Below are 23,386 nucleotides of genomic sequence, written 5' to 3' on the forward strand. Positions count from 1 at the left end.
TTTCCCTGTTTTATTGAGGGAAACCCCACTAATATTATTGCTTTTACATAATTTAATTTTCTAATTTTATCTCTCTAGCACTTATATAAGGTAAGTTATCCATAGGTGTGACGAAAATATGAATTTGGTTTTGTAATATTATTTTCACACTAAGAACTAGATTTTCTATTTCATATCACAACACAAAACTCGAAGTGTGCGTTGTCAAACTCACCACTTTAACTGGATTTTAGCTACAGTGAAGTGACTTTGTTGTGTAGAAACATGTCACTTACGAGTATTTTCAAAACGTTTCCTAATGTTTCACTTGTACAAATAGTTTAAAATATTTTTCTTATAATTATTGCTACAATCGCAACCACATATCAAATCCCCTTTAATATTAGATTAATATTTAAGTAAGAGTAAATATTCTAAGTTTCTTTCAAAAACTCCGTTAAAATGTAGTCTCGTGCTCAGTAGAATCCAAATGTCATGGGCCTGCCACATTTTATCTCTTAATATCAGATAATTTCTTACGGCACAACATGTCAAATGATCTAAGTTTGGGTCTTGAGCTCTTGCACTAACATATGAAGAAATTTAACCAAGTTGCGTTAGTTCTGATTTACAAGTAATATATTTTTGAGTGTAGAAGAAATAAATAATGGGATTAAAATGAGAACAATAGTACAATCAACTTTGATTTTTTTTTGTTCAGATCAAATCTATGCTATCATATTAACTTACATGAAACCAAGAACGAATCCGCTAATGCGTATAACTGTTTAAATATATTTTCTTACTTACAAACAATATAACAGCACTGTTCATTATTCCTATACCTTTCTCGTTAACAACACTTTCGGCCGTAAATCCAATAAATCTCATGAGGTCCGACCAGTTCAGGGGACTTAGATTATTTACAAATCCATATTTTCAGTATAATGCAACATAATTTCTATCATAAAATACGTTAGAGGTGTTCAAATTACTCGAAATATTGAATAATTACAAGTAGATAGTGTTAAGATTGTTGACCTACACATTTCAATAAAAGTAAGGTGCGTATCTTGAAGCGTAGAGATTGAAACGATCAATTAAACAAGTATTTTGATTGGATGAAACTTGTCAAAAGTAGTTTAGAACAAAATGTTTGAATACCATGATTGGATGAAACTTGTCAAAATTAGTTTAGAACAAAATGTTTGAATACCATGATTGGATGAAACTTGTCAAAATTAGTTTAGAACAAAATGTTTGAATACCATGATTGGTTGAAACAAAATGTTTGTCAAAATTAGTTTAGAACAAAATGTTTGAATACCATGATTGGATGAAACTTGTCAAAATTAGTTTAGAACAAAATGTTTGAATACCATGATTGGATGAAACTTGTCAAAATTAGTTTAGAACAAAATGTTTGAATACCATGATTGGTTGAAACTTGTCGAAATTAGTTTAGAACAAAATGTTTGAATACCATGATTGGTTGAAACTTGTCAAAATTAGTTTAGAACAAAATGTTTGAATACCATGATTGGATGAAACTTGTCGAAATTAGTTTAGAACAAAATGTTTGAATACCATGATTGGATGAAACTTGTCAAAATTAGTTTAGAACAAAATGTTTGAATACTATGATTGGATGAAACTTGTCGAAATTAGTTTAGAACAAAATGTTTGAATACCATGATTGGATGAAACTTGTCGAAATTAGTTTAGAACAAAATGTTTGAATACCATAAATATTTCTGTGTGGTTCAGGTTTGTGCTTTAAAACTGTGTAGCGGCATTAATGAATTATTCAATTCAAATAATCTTAATGCGTATTTAGCGCATTTGATAGGAAACTTTCTAACATACTATAAGCTTATCCAGCAACTACAAGACAAGAACCGGGTTACTTTGTACATTAACAAATACTTGACTATGTCTTTAAACAACTAGGAGTTTTACCCCTCGTTACGTCAAAGTATATTCCTAACATAATCAAGATAAAAAGTCAAGAAATTTATTGTCTTCTCTCGCTAGTTATTAGTATTATGACATATTCAAGAACACTAAACAGGTGAAAACTAGCGAAATTTAAACTACAATGTAAAAATTAGACATATTCAGTTGTATATGTAAATTAGTTGGAAAGGAATAATGACTTCTTTTATGTAAAGCACAACGTGTTCTTCAATTTATGAATGAGATAAAAGAGTCAATCTTTAAGAAAAACTGGTCCTTAAGAGTCAAAGATATTTTTTGATAAACAATGACTCACAACTGCAATTGCAATTCTCGACTCGCTATACTTAAATACAGGCAGGCATTATATAATTAAAAAACTGTGATAATTAAAATACACCATTGGATGTGTACATGTAACAGTTTAGATACATCCAGTTTAATCATATACAGGAAATAAATTAGAGGAAACTTTCAGCTTATAAGTAATTCTTCGCTGTTTCTGTTAACAGTAGAGCCACAGTTAACTATAACAAAAAACGAAATGTGTTGGTTCTCTTTTGTTTTGTTGGAGGCACAAGAGAGTGTTTATAACTGTCTGGAGGCACGCCACGTAAGTAGATGTATACCTTCTTTAAGATTCCTATTCCAATGAAGTCAACTCGTGCTTGAAATTCTTTCAGGACGAGTGCTAGGGTTAGCTCAGATTTGATTTACACAAACAGCAGAGATCTCCTATGTTTCGGTATAATGCTCTTTTTCGGCGTGTAGGAAAAGTTACCGGGCTTTCCTCAATAAGTGATTTATCTGAAAATAAGAGAATCTCTACTGAACTTTCGAGACACTGCTTTCCATGAAATTATTATGACATAAATGTTATTAGTTTTTTTTCAATTTTTTAAAGGACAGAAGTTTGATTAGAAATCATCTTAAGACATAAATGGTAGGGTTAAAAGCTATACCTTACGAGAAAGTACGAAATAGGGTTGGAAACTAAACTTTAAGATTGGTTAGAAATAGCTAGAAGTGAGATATGTCAAAAGTTAGTACTTAGTAGTACTATAAAATATATATAACTTTAAGAAAATAACATGGCTAGAAACTACATGCTAAAAACCAGTATCTAATAACCTCAGGAACAATATGTTAAGTTGGAATAAAAAGTAGGGTTAAGATTATATGTATAATATAGTGAGAAAAAAAGTCATAAGAATAAATAAACTAAACACTTTGTGTTAAAATAGCATAAATGACATGAAAAGAAACACTATTGAGATTAAGTTGATTTTAAATCATATATTAAAACTGAATAAACAATATAGCTTTGAAACATACGCTGGCCTTTAGTACATGCATGGTGCGATTATAAAACAACTTATTTAGTGTGACTAAACAACACGGTTAGAAATATATAAATTAGAGTTAGAAACTGAGTTAATTTCAGAAATGATTTTTTGAGACTGAATCGATAGTAAGAGTATGTTAAAACTCATTAAATAGGAGATGAAAAATTGTAAGCTGTGTCAGTGAAAATAGGAGTGTTATAAAATATATTTTAAGGCTACATAAATGGTATGGTTAGGAAAAGATATAAATTACGACTTAATAGCAGGGCTATAAATTATTATTGTTGTATAAGCAATATACGTAGAAATTGTTTGATAATACTGAGTAAGAAATAGTGTTAGAAGCTAAATAATATGTAATAGTAAAGATGGTGGTCGGATAATGACTTGGAAAGCATACGTTAAAACTGAATAAATATGACAATTGTAAATTATAAGATAACATTTAGTAAATGGTGTTGTTCAAAACTATGTAAATAATAATATTAAAACGTAGAGGGTCAATACGTTATATAAACAGATTTGGAATGTAAAAACTTGCCACAGAAAAGTTGTCGCCTTTAATAATAAAATATAACAATTTTTTTTATCCGATTTAAAATATTCACAAACTCAGATCGTAAAGATGTAATTAGAGATTTGATTTAGAATTTCCAAGAAGGGGATATTATTTGTAAATAATGGCATTAGAAAGACTGCTTAAAGTCGTAACCCAATGTGATAAACAGCGTGTAGTATCTTACAGCAGTAAAGAATCCATGAATGCAAAAGTCAGTGCCAAAAACAATCCATGTGTCCCAGTGAATATAGTATACAACATAATAAAAAAATGATCAGTGCATGTGAACGAGGTCAACAGAGTATAGGCTCACCAAGATAAGTCTTTCAAATCAAATAATACCTCGCATCCTACTGTGGCATACCTCAGGCAACTGGATAATGGAACAGGCGTTTACGTTATCCCATACCTATGGATTTATCTGTAACAAGACTGTTGAAACAGGCGCTGGAAAACTGAAACTTTATTAAACTAAATGGACTCTGCAAAGCAGGACAAGTGTCAAGAAGCATGGTCGTCAGACAAGACGTAAGTTGATGTGGCGACACATACTGTAACGACGTGGTAACGCTCCAAAATCGTTTTAATATAACGTACTTAACTCTCTGTATAAGTGAAGACTAAGTAAGTAGTACGGCTAAAAATTGTCTGTAAATTCTTACTAAACAGAAGAGCTAGAAATAATACTTTAAGACAGAACAAACAGAATGGTTGTGGATAAACATTAGCAACACAAACAGTATGGTTTGTTAACTCTTTATCCATTTTTTGTAGTATTATAATGATATGTTATTATCATGTTCTATGGATTTGCACAAAGTACTTTGTTAAATAGAAATCATGTGTTGAAACTAAGTAAAAAGTGGAGAGATAAATTACGTTAAGACAGAATAAACATTGTGTTGAGATGAACTAAAGAGTGGTAGATGAAACTGCCTGTCAGTTATTGGCGAGTAATGAAATTAGAAGCTCTATCTTGAGTCGAAGTAAATAAAATGTAAAAAAAACAACTAAATATTAAGAGTGAGTTAAAACTATGTAGCTAGAAGTTCTATATTAAGAGTGAGTTAATACTAGGAGGGGTTTAAACTATATTTTAATATTGAATAAATAACTGAGTTAGAAATTATATCTTAAACTAAGTAAATAACACGTTGTAAGTTAAGTCTGAAGATTTAGTAAATTAGAAATTCTAGACATCAAGGTTGAACAAATAGTAGATCTGGAAATTATATGTTAAATATGAATAAATAATAAAGTTAGAAACTATATCTTAAGTCGGAGTAAATAGAATGATTGGGTTATACACGTTAAGACTTCAGGTTAACCTGAAGGTGACCTAGAAAGGTCAAAACGTTGTTCTCTGCTTTGTTAGTAAAAGTGTTAATACCCATACCAGCCGTTCTGAGATACATTTTTATTTCAAGTGTGTTTCTCGTCATCAAGAATGAGTAATTAAACGTATTTACTAAGAACAAGTAGATAGTAGTGTTGCAAACTGTATAGTATGACTGAACAAATAGCTGTTCGTTGAGAAGGAATACATTTAATGTTTATACTTGACGTGTTCTATTTATTAGACTGGCCAGGCGGTTAAGGCACTCGACTCGTAACTCGAAGGTCGAACCCGTCACACCAAACGTGCTCGCCCTTTCATCAGTGGGGGCATTATAAAATTACGGTCAATCCCACTATTCGTTAGTAGAAAAGTAGCCCAAGAGTTGGCGGCGGGTGTTGACGATTAGCTGCCTTCCCTCTAGTCTTACATTGCTAAATTAAGGACGGCTAGTGCAGCTAGCCCTCGTGTAGCTTTGCGCAAAATTCAAAACAAACCAAACCAAAATTTTTAGACACTTCTCAACTGAAGAGAGTAGCCTACCTTATATAATGTTTACATTTTCCGATGCTAAGTATTACTCCTCAGTTTTGGTGATTCTATCATCTATCCATATTTTCTTCTGTTATCGCTTCTTCCACTCCCTTGTTCTTGCTTGCAACTCTGTGTATTCTCCTTGTCAATCTGTTGTCATCTATTGTTTTTATTATTGTCCACCACATTTTTATTTTCGCTACGTTAATGTTTTTAATGTATCTAAACATTTATCATTCTTTCTTTTATCGTGAAACGCCTGGTAATAATATTCCCAGCGCTCATTGTGTCGTTTTATATTTAATCAGTACAAGCTCCTGAACTGACCTATATAACACTGTCTCTACTAATCACATTTTAAAGACATGAAAAATTTAGCTTACCTTCCAGAGTATTTGTAACTCCTGTTATTAAAGCTAAATCGTCTGTTGTTCTTTGTTTTTTAGCATTAAACATAAAGCTACACAATGGGCTATCTGTGCTCTGCCCACCATATGTATCGAAACCCGGTTTTTCGTTGTGTGAGTATGTAGACATAGCGCTGTGCCGCTGAGGGCGCTTGATCATCTGGAAGTATGAAGTATGTCTAAACTTCTTCATTAACTTAAGATATTTTATTCCATTGAAGTAAATTACGTAGCACACATTGTATGGTTCCCATACCCAGTCCGGAAGAGATAGAATGTCTTTGTGTACCTTCACACTCTAATCTTGAGCCACATCATTATCTGTATCTTGCACATGTGTGTACGTATATTGTGGAATATTAATACATCCTTCTGTAATAATAATTACTCTCAGAGCGATTAAATAGGATTTTATCTTCAACAGAGCTCAACAGCTACTTGTCTACAAAACTATTGTACAGGTTTATTTGATGTTAGTTTGATTGACATTCAAAATGTTTATTAATCTAGTCTGCTATCAAGGGCTTGTAACTGTGTAATAGTAGACTTATGGGTTTCATAATGTTTACATCATTCTCTTTTCTTTTATATAAAAATCGAATGCTTTCGTTTCTATGAGTATAATATCTTTTTTTCCGGACAATATTTTTTAAATAAAGCATTAAGAGGGATAATAATTTGTTGTCCACCTATTTTCTAAATATGTCGCTTATAAGTTTACCGCCTCTACACTTGGTGTGAAACCTTCATTTTTGTTCTCAGCTCTTTCCGAGTTATTTTTTATCTTGTCAGATTTTGTTTGCAATTCTTTTCTTTTCCACAAAGTTCTATTTTTTTTGCTTATTCTATCACAGTTTCTTTCAGTTTTTTGTTCCATTTTTCAACATTATGTTCATCCAAATCCTGAGTTTGAAACTCACCTTTAACCCTACTTCAAAGTTTTCGCCATTACTTTCAATTTCTGGATGATCGTGTTTATTTTTTGTTTCTTTGAAATCATCTTTAATCTGTTGTGGTTGTTTCATTTTACTTTGTTTTATTTGCAGCGCCGTTTGGATCATCATTTCTTGACCTTTGGTGATGTCCACTCTTGTGATGACCTCACAGTTTTTAATATTTATCCCTTTGATTGTACAGGTAAAATTCATTTAGTTTTTAATTTTTAGTAAGTATTTTCCTTCGTCGTCTATTTGTTTTTATGTTTCTGAATGGGCTAAAATAAGTCCATTGTGTAAGATGTTCAACCGACTGCTTTTCTCTGTTGTTTCTTGTTCAAATAATAAAATTCCTAGAATTATGTATTCTTCTTCATTCTGTTTTGTGTTTCACCTTTTATATCAACATCTACCAACACAAAACATGATTTCAATCGTTTCCCACTACGCCATGGTATCTTCAAATACATGAAATATTTTCCCCTGTTTTACGTTATTGTTATTTTGTACATTTCCAGAAAAAAAAATTCAGCCGCTTCATCATCGTAACTTTTAGTTCGAACATGCACTTGGGTCACCGTTTGGAACATGCATTTGGACCACCATTTGGAACATGTACTTAGGTCACCGTTTGGAACATGCACTTAGGTCACCGTTTGGAACATGCACTTAGACCACCATTTGGAACATGCACTTAGACCACCATTTGGAACATGCACTTAGACCACCATTTGGAACATGCACTTAAACCACCATTTGGAACATGCACTTAGACCACCATTTGGAACATGCACTTAAACCACCATTTGGAACATGCACTTAGACCACAGTTTTTGTTTACTTTTTCCATTCTATTTTTACTTCAATAATTCCATATGATTAATTTTTTTCAATTATTTTACGTAATATTTAGATTCTATCAACCAACGTATTTCTTACACGTCATCCATCTCGGTCATTGTATAACCACATTCGATGATACTTTCTTCCATCACGTTAGCTTCTGCTAAGTGTGTACCAACTCAGTTGAAGTATTGCAATTCTTTTAACAACAATTCCAGCTGTCCTTTAGTTTTCAATGTTATCAATTATTCTGTAAGTTTCTCTGCAATTGTGGAGCATGTCACGTTGATGTAAAGCAGTACTGAAATCCAGAGAAATGCCGGATAAATATTAACTTGTGAAACTGGTTTGTGCTATTTTGAATTTCTGTTTTAATTTCGATTATAACAGTGAAACTTGTTTGGTCATTGCGTAGGCTAATTGGATTGAGAAGAACAAAGATACTACAGCACTAAGACACCACAGAACGAAAACACTACAGCCCTAAGACACTACAGAACTAAAACACTACAGCACTAAGACACTACAGAACTAAGACACTACAGCATTAAGACACTACAGAACTAAAACACTACAGTATTAAGACACTACAGCACTAAGACACTACAGAACTAAAACACTACAGCTCTAAGACACTACAGCATTAAGACACTACAGAACTAAGACACTACAGCACTAAGACACTACAGAACTAAGACACTACAGCACTAAGACACTACAGAACTAAGACACTACAGCACTAAGACACTACAGCATTAAGACACTACAGAACTAAAACATTACAGCACTAAGCCACTACAGCATTAAGACACTACAGCACTAAGACACAACAGAACTAAGACACTACAACAGACCAAAACACTTTTCACAAGAATATGCAACTAAAATAAAAAACTTCAGGTATTTACACAAGCCAGTGTTAAAATTAGGATTTGAGATCACATTAAAACAGATCTCGTTGAGTGCGCTCTTAAAACATAATTTTTACATATTTTTTGTTATATAATAAAAGATATAACAAATCAAGGACATTTTAATTCAGGCCACTTTTCTACGTCCAACCTCCCTATATATTTATTAGTAGGATTAGTGCATGTGTGTGTTTCCTTATAGCAAAGCTATAATAGATTATCTTCTGTGTCTATTGAGGAAAATCAAACCCTTGATTTTAGCGTTGTAAGTCCAATACCTTAACGTTTCTCCACCGTTGGACGGTAGAATTAAAAGCAATTTATTAAAAGTGAGTAGTTGACAAAGCTGCACGAGCTATCGTTACTGACCGTCCTTACTTTTGAAGCTACAGACTATGAGATATAAAGGGTAGGCAACTACACAATACCATCCATCTCTAACTCCTAGACAAATTTTGTTAGTTTGAACAGTACCATTTGTTTATCGCAATTAAAGTACTCAAGATCGCAAAATTCAAGGCGCGATTTTTTTTATTTTATGGCTTTGAAGAAACGCGAACCACGGAACCCCGACTTCACAGTTTAGCACACTGACCATTGAGTCACATTCGGCCCAACTGGGTACAAAGCAGAAATTAGAAACTATGGTTCAACTGAGAACAAACCAGGAGCTAGAATCTATACACCAAGACTGACAAAATCGCATATTTTACAAATTCAAGCTGTGTGTAAAGTTATGTGCGATTTTTTTTAGTATTATATTAATTGAAGCTTTATGTGAAATTATACAAGATTTTTTAGTCTGTTCGCAGACTTCTTCTTTGGAACTTTGTATGCTCACTCGAAATGACCTGGAGTGGAGAAGGTTCTTGTATATATATGTCCGCGTCTCCTACAGATGGAACTCCAGGTTTCCAAGGCGAGAGGCAAGGAAACACTCAGAACATGTCACAGTTGGGTCCGCGTCTCCTACAGAGGGAACTCCAGGTTTCCAAGGCGAGAGGCAAGGAAACACTCAGAACATGACACAGTTGGGTCCGCGTCTCCTACAGAGGGAACTCCAGGTTTCCAAGGCGAGAGGCAAGGAAACACTCAGAACATGACACAGTTGGGTCCGCGTCTCCTACAGAGGGAACTCTAGGTTTCCAAGGCGAGAGTCAAGGAAACACTCAGAACATGACACAGTTGGGTCCGCGTCTCCTACAGAGGGAACTCCATGTTTCCAAGGCGAGAGGCAAGGAAACACTCAGAACATGACACAGTTGGGATGGAGCTTCCAGGAGTTAATATTATTGTTACAGAACCCGCTCTGGCATCTGATTTTGTGTTCCTCTTCTCCACGAGATTCCAAGCGCGAAATGTTCGAGTCTGTGTTAATTCCCTTCACTCGTGTGCGTGGAACACCCTCTTGTGGTGCCTAACTAACTTATTGACAATAATAGAGGAACATTGTCGGTACATTGAAGTCTCTGCAAACCTTGGAGAGAAGCGCTGGTATTTTATTCTAGTAAAAAGTGTTAAGATATTTAAATAGTAGAATTAAAAAGATTGAGTAAGTAGGAATATTTTAAACTAAATATTAAAGAAATATTAGGGTTAGAAACTGTGTTAAGACATAAGTAAATAGCATGCTAAGAAAATATGAGTTAAGAATGAATGCACTGTAGGGCTAAAATATACGTTAAGATAGAATTACTAATAGGATAAAGAACTATATTTAAAAACTAATTAACTAGTATTTATGATAGTTTCAAATCATGTATTTGTTTTAGTTTCTTACACGGGAAGCATTTTAAATTATAACCTTAATGTTTCAAGTTTAACTACAGATATCGTGTAAAGATATTTCCTGAGGTTAAAATAATAAAGTTAAAAACTTACAGTTAGTTTCCTTTGGCATGTATTCTTGCATTTCTCCTAACAAGTGCAGAATAGTTTCTGTATCCCTAGTTAAAAAAAAATACAATTGATCCATTTTCCTGGCGTCCAGAAACATGCTTATTTTCTGAACAAATCCGTGTTTATTGTCGTACCAATATTACAGTACAGGTTAGCTTCTCCAATCTAGAATATATATACATATATATCTATACATGCATACGTATCGGTCTTCTCAGTGGGTGAAAGATTTCTTTGTAACATATAGTACACAAGTCACCATTATAAATTGTTTCTCCTGTAGGCATGGAATGTCTTGAAATAAGATGGGTTGTTATATTACAAGTTTTTTACTGTAGTTTAAACCATTACTCTCCAAAACTAACATGGTTTACATTATTTTTTCATTCTAGGGTATATAGAATATAAATGCTGCACTAGATAACCAAACTTATCTCATAACATTTAAATATACTTGTTTCAAATTAAAAGTTCAGAAAGTATTTCACATATTTTGATTAAAACTGTTTATTAAGCGTTCTTTTATTCGTGTTGAATTTTATATTATCAATTAATAAAGATCTCTTAGCAACACCCATTACATTAAATCACACACACATAAAATTTGTTGTTCCTATGGGTTTGTTGGACAACAAACATAGAAAATGTTCGTCAATCGAATCACACCTGAATTAAATATAAATAGTATAATTATTGAACAATTCGAAGTTATAAAACAAAAGGGCTCAAAAATGGTTAAATTAATGTTGTTATTGTTCTTAACCGTCCAATATTTCTTCGCACAAATACTCACAGCTCAATATCCTCTGCTAATGATAGGGTTATCCAACGCAACTGAGACATTCCATAGCCTTGGTAATTTAATGGCGTAACATTAAACTCCGTGTACTTTGAGAATATAACCGTTAGATATTAAACATATTATTTAATTCAGAGCTAATTATTTAAATTGCGTGATTTGGTATATTTAGCTATTTTATTCTACGGATTGATTGAAGTGGTTATGTCAGTTTCATATTAAATATACGATGCTTCAGTAACAAAAAGTTTAAATACGATTGTCTAAGCATGTGAATTTGATCAGTGTATACGTTGCTGGATCTGCCTCATAATTGTTTGTGAAATAATGATCCAACTGAAATTAAGTTATATCAAGGTTTCCAATAACAATATTAAACTCTACATAAATATATAATTTGCACGCCAGCTCAGAACTTAATATTAAGTAAACCCAAACGAATATTATTTATCCACACAACTATTTATATACAAGACTTGTCTGACAATAAGTTTATCTATGTAGCCATGACTTGTACTGTTTTCATTAATCAACGACACAAAGTTTTATTCACATGGGCCTGGCAAGGCCAGATGGTTAAGGTACCTCGACTCGTAATCCGAGGGTCGCGGGTTCGAATCCCCGTCACACCAATATGCTCTCCCTTTCAGCCGTGGGAGCGTTATAATGTGACGGTCAATCCCATTATTCGTTGATAAAAGAGTAGCCCAAGAGTTGGCGGTGGGTGGTGATGACTAGCTGCCTTCCCTCTAGCCTTACACTGCTAAATTAGGGACGGCTAGCGCAGATAGCTCTCGAGTAGCTTCACACAAAATTCAAACCAAACCCAAGCTGTATAGATATCCTAACTATTCACAAAAACTAAACACAATAATATTAAATACATGATACCAATGTACCATTTCATCTCAAAAAAAGAATTAACTCGATAAAATAAATATACCTATTTTACCATTGGTATTTTGTTTAAGGCCCAAGGCAATATTTTATGCATTTGACAACAGTGTTTGGTTTGCGTAGAATAACTTATTATTTTAGTAAAAGAAACACATTCTTATCTGAAGATGACATCCATTCCGCCAAAATGTATATTTGCATTCCCTAGTCCTACTAAGTAAAATGTAGCAGAAGATGATTCCTAATCTACCATAATTTGTATTCATTCCCTAGTTCTACTAAATAAAACGTAGCAGAAGATGATTCCTAATCTACCAAAATTTGTATTCATTCCCTAGTCCTACTAAATAAAACGCAGCAAAAGATGATTTCTAATCTACCAAAATTTATATTTGCATTCCCTAGTCCTACTAAATAAAACGTAGCAGAAGATGATTCCTAATCTACCAAAATTTGTATTCATTCCCTTGTTCTACTAAATAAAACGTAGCAGAAGATGATTTCTAATCTACCAAAATTTGTATTCATTCCCTAGTCCTACTAAATAAAACGTAGCAGAAGATGATTCCTAATCTACCAAAATTTGTATTCATTCCCTTATACTACTAAATAAAACGTAGCAGAAGATGATTTCTAATCTACCAAAATTTGTATTCATTCCTTAGTCCTACTAAATAAAACGTAGCAGAAGATGATTCCTAATCTACCAAAATTTGTATTCATTCCCTTATACTACTAAATAAAACGTAGCAGAAGATGATTTCTAATCTACCAAAATTTGTATTCATTCCCTAGTCCTACTAAATAAAACGTAGCAGAAGATGATTCCTAATCTACCAAAATTTGTATTCATTCCTCTTAGTTCTTTTATTGTTACGATAAAGTGCAAAAAAGAAGTGATGATTCATTGATGCTATAAATTCTCTTAACAGCTTGTTTTTAAAACCCAGGCATATACTCTCTAATTTTTCCTTTCTCAAGATAAAACAGATTCAGAGATTTTTATCTGCCCTCTTATGACGACTGTTACATACTAGGTGTCATCTTAGTAGCCCTATTTTGATCCGCCTCCAACAATTTGATATCCTTCCTACAGCAAGAAGCCTAAGACTGAACACAATATTCGAAATGTGATTTAAATAGTGACCTACACAATGGCATTATACCTCTTTAGACTTGTATTCAATACTTCTGTAAATACAACCTAAAATCCTATTTGTTCGCATAGTTACCACAGCAGATGGCTTAAGAGATTGATCAACTATAATATTAAGATCCTTTCCTTTTTAACTGAGTTAAGGTTATTCCCAAAAAATTATACTCATAATTCAAAAAATGATAATCAGCATGTATTACCTTGTATTTATTTAATTAAAGCCATCTGCCATTTATTCATCTAACGTAGAAACTATCTAAATCACTTTATTAAGTAGCAGCATATTCCTCAAAGCTGTTGGTAAATTTGACGTCATCAACAGATTTAAGTAATTTATTGAACATTCCTGCATCTGTGTTATTAGTGCAAAGTAAACAAGAGAAAAGGTTTTACCACTGTGTCCAAAGTGGTATCTTTCTTGAGACATTAATCAGGTTTGACAACAGTCCTTATTTTCTCCCATCCAACCAGTCTTTCTGTCCAATAAGTCAATTGTTACTCCACTCGTACAGAAACCATTTTTAAAACAAGCCTTTCTTGCGGAGTCTTGACGAATGCCTTTTTAAAAATGAAAAGTCTACAATCCTGCCCTCATTTATATAAGCAATAACCACTTCAAATAATGTCAAAGATTATTAAGGAACATTTTCCCCTATTTTGACTGTCAAACAAAATTTTAAACTTTATTAAATGACTAGGCGAAGGATCCTTTATCATACTTTCACAAATACTTTTTCGCTATTGATGTAAAAATAATAGACCTATAATTTCCTAGACAATTTTATTACTTCTCCTGAAAAGACGAGTAATATTATACAACTTCCAACACACTGACAAGGTACCCACTGTTTATAGACTTACAAAAACTATTGGCAAATGTTCACATTATTTAGTTGTTAACCATCTTCAAAACCCTTGAGGTATTAGCTGTTCCACTCTATATGCTTACAAAATATATCATCTATCCACAAACTGAGTGTATAGTGAAATTCACAGCAGACACAAATCGATCTCTTTATATAAATTTAATATTTTTCCTCTTCATTAGTAAAAGAGTATCCCAAGTGTTGACGGTTGGCGGCGTTGACTAGTGGCCTTCATTCTAGACTATCACTGCTAAATAATGGATGACTAACTGCAAATAGCTCACGAGTCGGTTCGCGTGGAAATCAACAATCAAGTAAAGACGAGAAGTACAATAAACTATTGTATTTTTTTAGGAAGATGAGTAGCTAAAGAAGCCAGTTTGAAGGCTTAAAACGCTAAAAACCGGGTTTTGATACCCGTGATACAGCGCAGTTAATATATATATTGTGTAGCTTTGCACTTAAAAACAAATAAACAAAATGCAAAGAGTTCTAACTTTCAACAAACTATCACCTTTCTCTCAAGTATTTCACTGCAAAATTAGGGACGGTTTGCGCATACGGTCCTCGTGTAGCTTTGCGCGAAATTTAAAAACAATCAAGGGAAGCTGCCATATTAATATAATTTAGATGCTAAAGTATGCAGTGTCAGACTGTATATAAAAAATAAATGTTTTATTGAGTAATTGATCTTCAAAACAATTATATGGGGAATGATTACCATATTGTTTGTTTGTTTTTGAATTTCGCAGAAAGCTACTCGAGGGCTATCTGTGCTAGCCGTCCCTAATTTAGTAGTGTAAGACTAGAGGAAAGGCAGCTAGTCATAACCACCCACCGCCAACTCTTGGGCTACTTTTTTACCAACGAATAGTGGGATTGACCGTAACATTATAACGCTCCCACGGCTGAAAGGGCGAGCATGTTTGGAGCGAAGGGGATGCAAACCCGCGACTCTCAGATTACGAGTCGCACGCCTTAGCACGCTCGTCCATGCCGGGCCTAATTACCATCTAATCTGGTTTAATAAAAATGTAAAATTTATATGAAATGCATTAGAAATAAGTATTTATTATATATAAGATAAAACGACTTGTAATTGTGATTATGCGTATAATACGCGCTACACGTTTACTGTGGTCTTCAGGAGAAAATGTGTCGGCATATGAGACGCATACACACAGATATATATGTATTAAAACATTATTTCACAAAACTGTGTGTATACGTCCACTTATAGTTAACAAACAATTCGACCGATTATTCGCATCCCACTCAACAGAGTGGCATATGTGGTCAACATCTGGATTTGACCCCTTATGTTATCCCTATAAACTTCTATATCTTCCACATGCATTGTGTCCGGTTGCAACTGACGAGCTGGTAAATCGATTGTTACCAAATCTGGTATACATTTTTAGAGATCTCAGGCAGTGTTTGGCGTCTTGTATAATGACCATGTTTAATGTAATATTTGATATTTAAATACGAACATCAAAGCCCTGGACAAACTGTCCTTCCCTTCATTAAACAATATACGTTTTGCTTTCTTTCCGCAACGATCGGATAACGTATTTGTCAGAACGCAAATGGTAAAAGTAGCATTACGTGTTTACTTAGCTAATTATCAAAGTTAATTTCTTCTTGACGTACTAGGCATTATTGGTTCTGAATTATATGGATATATTAAATTTAACGCAATTATGAAAACTTCTTCTGGGTTACAGAGATGGACAAGTCATCAGATAATAGAATTGTGAAGGAGGTATACTGAGACTGATATATTTATTTATCATACTAGTCACGAAATGCTATATTAATCATACACTCGATATAATGACTGACGAAATCTCTTTTACCAATTGAAATAAATGATCAATATTCAAGGTACACGGAATCCTGAGATTCAAACAAGAAACACTGAGTGAAAACAATACATAAAGTGTCAATGATGTCAGATGTCTCAGGTAAAAACTGTCACGGTATGGCTTGGTGGTTCGGGTCTACTTAAGTAGACATATGATTCATCCAATGTGATAACGTCCATTTTACTGATGGCCCGGCATGGCCAAGCATGTTAAGACGTGCGAATCGTAATTTGAGGGTCGTTGGTTCGAATCTCCGTCACACCAAACATGCTCGTACTTTCAGCCGCGGGGGCGTTATAATATGACGGTCGATACCGCTATTCGTTGATAAAAGAGTAGCCCAAGAGTTGGCGGTGGGTGGTGATGACTAACTGCCTTTTCTCTGATCATACACTGCTAGATTAGAGAAAATAGCTCTCGTGTAGATTTGCGTGAAAATTCAAAACAAATGGATAAAAGGTATATGTATATCACAATTGCTTAAAGAAAAGAGATACGTTCACCAGATGGCATTCATTGATTTCACTCACATCAGAAACGCTGGATGAATGACATCACTCGAAGACTACTCTTTAGTATTATTCAAAGTATGTACAAGAGATAATATTAATGCCATCTAAATATGCACAAAGATAAAATATACTTCACAGTTTTGTTTTACTTATAGCTTCCGAACACTTACAAATGATGTTGCTAAGTTAATGTTTTACACGTTCACCTTTACTACGTATAGATTTATATATATATATATTTAAATAAATTTAATACTGATGCAGTTAAGTAAATTAAAATAAAACAAAATCAAAAGCAAAGCAAAATCTTTGGCTAATTATGTGAGCTTTTTTATAACTAAAAGCAAGCCGAAATAAAAATAAATAAAAATAAAAATGCTACAGTAATTTAAAGATTTCCAGGTGCCCTACGTTTTGGAGGTGACTTTTGAAGACCCACATCGCGGTGGGGATACACCGCTTATCAGTCTTAACCTCCATTCGCCAGTTTCACATAAAAAACTAAAATAAAGTAAAGGAATAGCAATAGAAATAAAATTATAGGGTGTAACTTGAAGGCCCGGCATGGCCAAGCGTGTTAAGGCGTACGACTCGTAATCGGAGGGTCGCTGGTCGCATCCCCATCGCGCCAAACATGCTCGCCCTCCCAGCCGTGGGGGCGTTATAATGTTACGGTCAATCCCATTATTCGTTGGTAAATGAGTAGCCTAAGAGTAGGCGGTGGGTGGTGATGAGTACCTACCTTCTCTCTAGTCTTACACTGCTAAATTAGGGACGGCTAGCACAGATAGCCCTCGAGTAGCTTTGTGCGAAATTCAAAAACAAACAAACAAACGTGTAATTTGGAATCCTTTCAATTGGTGCAGCGTTTTTATTTTTATTTATTTTTGTTTCGTCTTGTTTTTGGTTATAACAAACTAATATATATATACATATATATCTATATAAATGAGAACATACCTGCTCTAACTATAAATAAATATACGTAGGAAAATTACTTCCTGCAAATTATTTACACCAAGCTGAGGCACCCGTCCTTTGTCTGTATTATTAATTGAAAAGCAAAATGAAAATTGGCTGCTATTATAAATCACACAAAAATCCTGATTTTCACACAATTTACTTCTAACATAACATTATCACAGGATTTATTATTATCTCACCAAATATTTTATATATGCTTTAAGAACTCAACAGGTACATAATTAAAACATGGTATATACTGTGCGATAGCCAGGGTGGCTCTATAGGTACCGGTACTGTGGTGGCGCTAGGGGTGCTTTCTTTTACCATTTTTAACATCATGGTGTCTCAGGTGATTAACTAATTGACGCTCATTAGTTACAGAAGTGCCTTATGGACGAAGGTGAATGGTCATTGGTCAAAATAGGAAGCTGGAATAACTGAAAAAACGGCTATTTATATTAGCTTTACGTTGGAAGTTAAGAGTGTGTGCTATGTATTGGAATATTGGCATTTATTTTGTTTTTATTAAATTTGTTGTTTTATAGAATAATTAATATGTTTTAGATAAGGTGCGCCATCTATTAATGCAATTAAGGATAGTGAAAGATGATTCAATGATAACAATAATGCGGATGGATGGGCTATGAAACAAAATAACATGTCTCTTGTTCTAAACTATTATTCTACAAATTTTAATTTACCTACGAATAGTGTGATTGATCGGGACTTTATGGCAGCCCCATGGCTGAAAGAGTGAGTATGTTTGGTGTGACGGGGATTAGAATCCGTGACACTCGGATTAATAGTCTATTGCCCTAATCACTTGGCAATGCTAGGCTTAATTCACCAAGAAAGGATGAAATAAAGTATTATAAGGTATTATTTGTGCTTTTCTTGCTGAATGAAACAAAGAGAAAAAAATCCTAAACTGTCTATATTTCTGTTTGACATGTAACAAAGTATATTTGTACCAAATCCCAGGAGAATTGATCTAAATACAGCAGAATAAATGTTAAAAAAAAACAATAACATAACACTATGTTTTCCTTAAGCAACTTTATTCCCTATTGTTACTAACAAAGGGCATGCTTGTCATTTTTGTTAATGAGTGAAAACTGTATAAGTGTATCATTGTATTAAATACTATGTAAATTGGCAAAAAAAACAGCTTAAATAACGTTTTTTGTGAGTGCTAACCCCCAGAAAAACAAATTCAACTTTTTTGTATGTCAGTTACTTTGACGCATGCAAAATTATATTTGTGACAATTATCATCTTAACTGATGTAAATATAACAGGAGCCCAAAATAAAGATTTTTTGGGTGTTTTGCTTTACACCCAATAATATATTTAAAAAAGGCAGTAAATAAAAAATAATAATAGTTTTACGTGTTAAGTCAAACTATAAGTCTATCAACATTCAAATCAATGGAATTGGTGGTCGATTAAACATGTTTGGACAAAAAAAGGAGCAACAGAAAAACTGTTTTCTTTGTTAGGGCATAATAACTGTAAATAGGAACGCCATTACGGATTATGTTTTTCAAATACATTCCGAGGCACTTATAACGTTATGATTTCTTTTCATTCACAAGGATACTATAAAGTATAAATTAGTCAGGCCTTGTATTGTATACATGTCATACAGTAATCCCTCTATGTTGAGTTTGAAAATTGTATCCATTTTTATCCATCACGTACAGATTTTTTTTACACAACGTCATATGTACTTTTACATAAGTGAATCATATTTATTTAAATCGAGTCACATTTTGTCCTGCTTTAAATGTTCACAACCAGTTGTTATATATTTCTCTAAACGAATCGCAACGTAAGAGTCTTATCGATTGTTGTAGATTCCGCGAGAAACACACCACTAGTATATAAACGGTTAACATACCATATGACTTGTCATTTCTGGACAGTATTTGTTTTGCGTGTACTTTGACATTTTTTTTTGTTATCAGTATTATTTATTCTTCGCTATGGTAACAAGAGTTTGTGTAAATGACTCAGACATATTATGTTATATTTGCGGTAAATTTGTTGTAAATTTGATCTAAGTAATAGAAGGAAAAATATTATTTTTGAAAACTGCGAATATGAATTTTGGAAAATTCGTTATAAAACCAAACCCTACTTTTACGAAGTTTAAATTAGCAGTCTTATGTTATCCCAGTAGAAAATATTACCGACAATACTGTGATTTCTTATTAATAACCTTTTATTTATTTGTTGTAAAGCGCAAAGATACCCAATACACTGTCTGTGGCCTGCCTACCACAGCCAATCAGGTTTTGTATAAGAGTCCTTCACACTCCCTTCTAAACCAATCCTGAATAACCTTTCATCTTGCCCGATTTTAGATTAAAGATCATAGCCGTGTATACAAAGAGTTTTACACATTCTACGTTAACAATTTGATTATCCAATCATTTTGCTATTAGTCGTCATAGTAACAAATAACTACGTATCTTAATAAACCGAGTTTTCACGTTGCAGTTCCATTGACGTATGGCAATTTGCAAGCGAAGATGGCACTTGAAACTGACCACTTTTGGGAGGGCTACATCATTAAATATTCATATACAAAGCTATTCTATTCCTGCACTGGTGAAGCAAGTGGTGTTGTGATTCCAACAGACAAACAAGCAAAGCTGGATACCGGTCGCTAACAAAGACAATACATGAAATTAACCCGTTTGTCACGTGAGCTAATCCAAATATATAATGGATCGCCTTGTCACCAGAATTAATCCACGAAAAAACAGTGTACCATTGCAGCTAAAGATGAAACTCCCTTTGGTACTGTAATCAAAATAATTCACACTATTTAGGACTAAAAACTAAACAAGGAACTTATTTACAAGCTTTTCTCTTGGAAAATATACAAATGGATTGTTTGTTTGTTTTTTTAGTTTCGCACAAAGCTACTCGAGGGCTATCTGTACTAGCCGTCCCTAATTTAGTAGTGTTAGACTAGAGGGAAGGCAGCTAGTCATCACCACCCACCGCCAACTCTTGGGCTATTCCTTTACCAACGAATAGTGGGATTGACCGGCACATTATAACGCCCCCACGGCTGAAAGGGCAAGCATGTTTGGCGCGACGGGAATGCAAACGCATGACCCTCAGATTACGATTCGCACGTCTTAACATGCTTGGCCATGCCGGGCCATCAGTAAAATGGACGTTATCACATTGGATGAATCATATGTCTACTTAAGTGTCTGCAGAAACCTAGGCAATATCGGAGTCTGATGCGTAAGAATTTTCAGACAATATTAGAAGGTTGCGAGTTATAGCTATACCGGTAAAGTATACAAATTGTAATATACTATCAAGCTAACTGTCTGAATTTCTAAATGATTTCACTCTGAACATTGCAGCATCTCTTTAAGGAGAAAGGACAAACACTAAGCTATTTACACTAAACCATTCACACACAACTCCCACGGGTTTGTGCGCCTTTGAATTACTCAGAAAGACTCTTGAAAGTTGTCAGTTGCGAACGAACAATTCATGTTTTTTAAAAGCTTACAAAAGAAGAAGGTATAATGTTGCATGCAACATATTTCATAAAATCCATCTATTCTAAAATGAGAAGGCCAGTGAAATTAGGAGAGAAATCGTCTTATCTAAGCCTTTCGTAATTTTTGAGGCCAAAATCCAAGATGTATCTTCCCACTTAAGAGCTATTTTAATATTCCAAAGAATACAAAACCAATTAGAAAAGCATTAGCCAAAGAACAGTAAATTCAATCAAACTATCTTCTGTGTTGGATTAAGTTTGATACCGACTTACAAACTGTTATGAATTTTCAAAAATAGAAGAAAAAAACAACAGTAAAAGTGGAAGTTTAAATATGGCAGAGCAAAGTCTCAACTTTTCAAGAAGTGAAGTGGGTGAAGCTTGGTGCATTTAGATAAAACCATAAGCAAATGCTAAGTAGGCGGTTAGATGATAAAACGATAGCTTGCATGATCCTTCCTTTATGATGAAATTATCTTACATTTATATCTGTGATGCGCTCTGAACTTAAAACAAATATGGACTCCAGAATAGGAAAGAAAGAAATGGTTAGGAATTTTATTAAAATAGTTATTTATCATAAATAAATGTCCTTACGGCAGTTTAGTTTATTCGCATAAATATTTCAACACCTTTTGTTATAAAAGGCCCTTTATTTTACACATAAACACTAAAAATAAAACCATTGCGAAGAGATATATGTAATAATAACTAAGTTTAAACTTCTAGGCATCTGCTTTGGAAATGGAATTGTTGTTTTTGTATCTCTTTTTCTATGAAAATATAATTTATTTCGCTAACGATATATAGTTGTATTTAGGAGCACAAATAGTTTGCCTTCTGAATGAAACTATTTTACAAAGTAATGTTTCTCGATAAGAAGGAAAGAAATTATATAGTGAGATATTTGTCCATCCTCAAATCCAGGAATAGATATCAAGAGAGAGCGAGACGTAACGAACATACATGCTTTTAAGCTGAAAGCTTCTAAACTATCATATTAAATACTTAATAAATAATTTTTAAGAGCTTGTACTTCGTACAAAAAAATGTGATTTGCTGCATCTTAGAGAAGATTTCTCTTCTCACAAAAAATGGCTTCTTCTTCAAAATTATTCTACTTTACATAATCAACAAGATATTCAGCCGTCAGTCAGTCGTCTAGATGAACATAACTTTTTTAATGTGGTATCTGTGACATCAGCAGTCATGTTTTTTTAACATGAATTTTAGTGGAATTCAGATACTTTTATAAAATATGGAAAGCAAATTATATGTTCAAAAGATACGTTGTTGTTTTGAATTAAAAACAAAGCTACACAATCGGCTATCTGTGCTCTGCCCACCACGGGTATCGAAACCCAATTTATAGCGTTGTAAGTCCGCAAAAATACCGCTGAGACACTGGGGGGCCAATGGAAATTTAAGAATTTTTGCCCTCAAAAATACTTCCACAGTATTATAATAAAATGTTGTTTTTTTTTTAATTTTGCGCAAAGTTACACGAGGACTATCTGCGCTAGCCGTCTTATATTGAGCAGTGTTAGACTAGAGGGAAGGCAGCTAGTCATCACCACCCAATGTCAAATCTTGGGCTATTCTTTTACCAACGAATAGTGGGATTGACCGTCACATTATAGCGCCCCTACGACTGAAAGGGCCAGCATGTCTGGTGTGACGGAGATTCGAACCCGCGATCTACAGATTGCGCGTCGAGCGCCCTAACAAATGAAAAAGCAAAACACGAATGTGATAATACGAAGAATTTATTAAGCACAGATGAAATCTGATTTGGATTAAAGTTATTTTAAGTAGTTCAGCTGCAACACATATTTCACTTTCTCGTGATATAATTGTATATTCAAATAGTTTACTTCTTATGTATGCATTTCTGTTGCAGTTACAAATATTGCTCGTTTATTTTGTATCTCTAAATTACTAATGATGGAAGTATGATGACTCTGAAACGTTTAATAAGTGTTCCCGATAATAACTTTCGTGTTTTGCTTTAGGGTTAATGTACGTTTTCTGAAAAATAAGTAGATTACTCTTGGCCCGGCATGGCCAAGCGCGTAAGGCGTGCGA

At 33.6% G+C, this 23,386-nt stretch overlaps 1 protein-coding gene across 2 annotated transcripts in view; it reads right to left on the reverse strand.

The window, feature by feature from the left end:
* Window positions 1-1,276: 1,276 nt before the first annotated feature.
* LOC143249697 (regulator of G-protein signaling 7-binding protein A-like) overlaps window positions 1,277-23,386 on the reverse strand; it is a 103,028-nt gene continuing 80,918 nt past the window's right edge. For both annotated transcript variants that reach the window (XM_076500007.1, XM_076500006.1), the window contains 2 exons: window positions 10,688-10,752; window positions 1,277-2,742 (listed from right to left, as the gene is read on the reverse strand). In XM_076500007.1, the coding sequence (XP_076356122.1) occupies window positions 2,633-2,742; window positions 10,688-10,752 (175 nt within the window). In that variant the 3' untranslated portion in view covers window positions 1,277-2,632. The remainder of the gene's footprint in view (window positions 2,743-10,687; window positions 10,753-23,386) is intronic.

Source organism: Tachypleus tridentatus, chromosome 4 (assembly GCF_004210375.1).
Source record: "Tachypleus tridentatus isolate NWPU-2018 chromosome 4, ASM421037v1, whole genome shotgun sequence".
Classification (NCBI taxonomy): domain Eukaryota; kingdom Metazoa; phylum Arthropoda; class Merostomata; order Xiphosura; family Limulidae; genus Tachypleus; species Tachypleus tridentatus.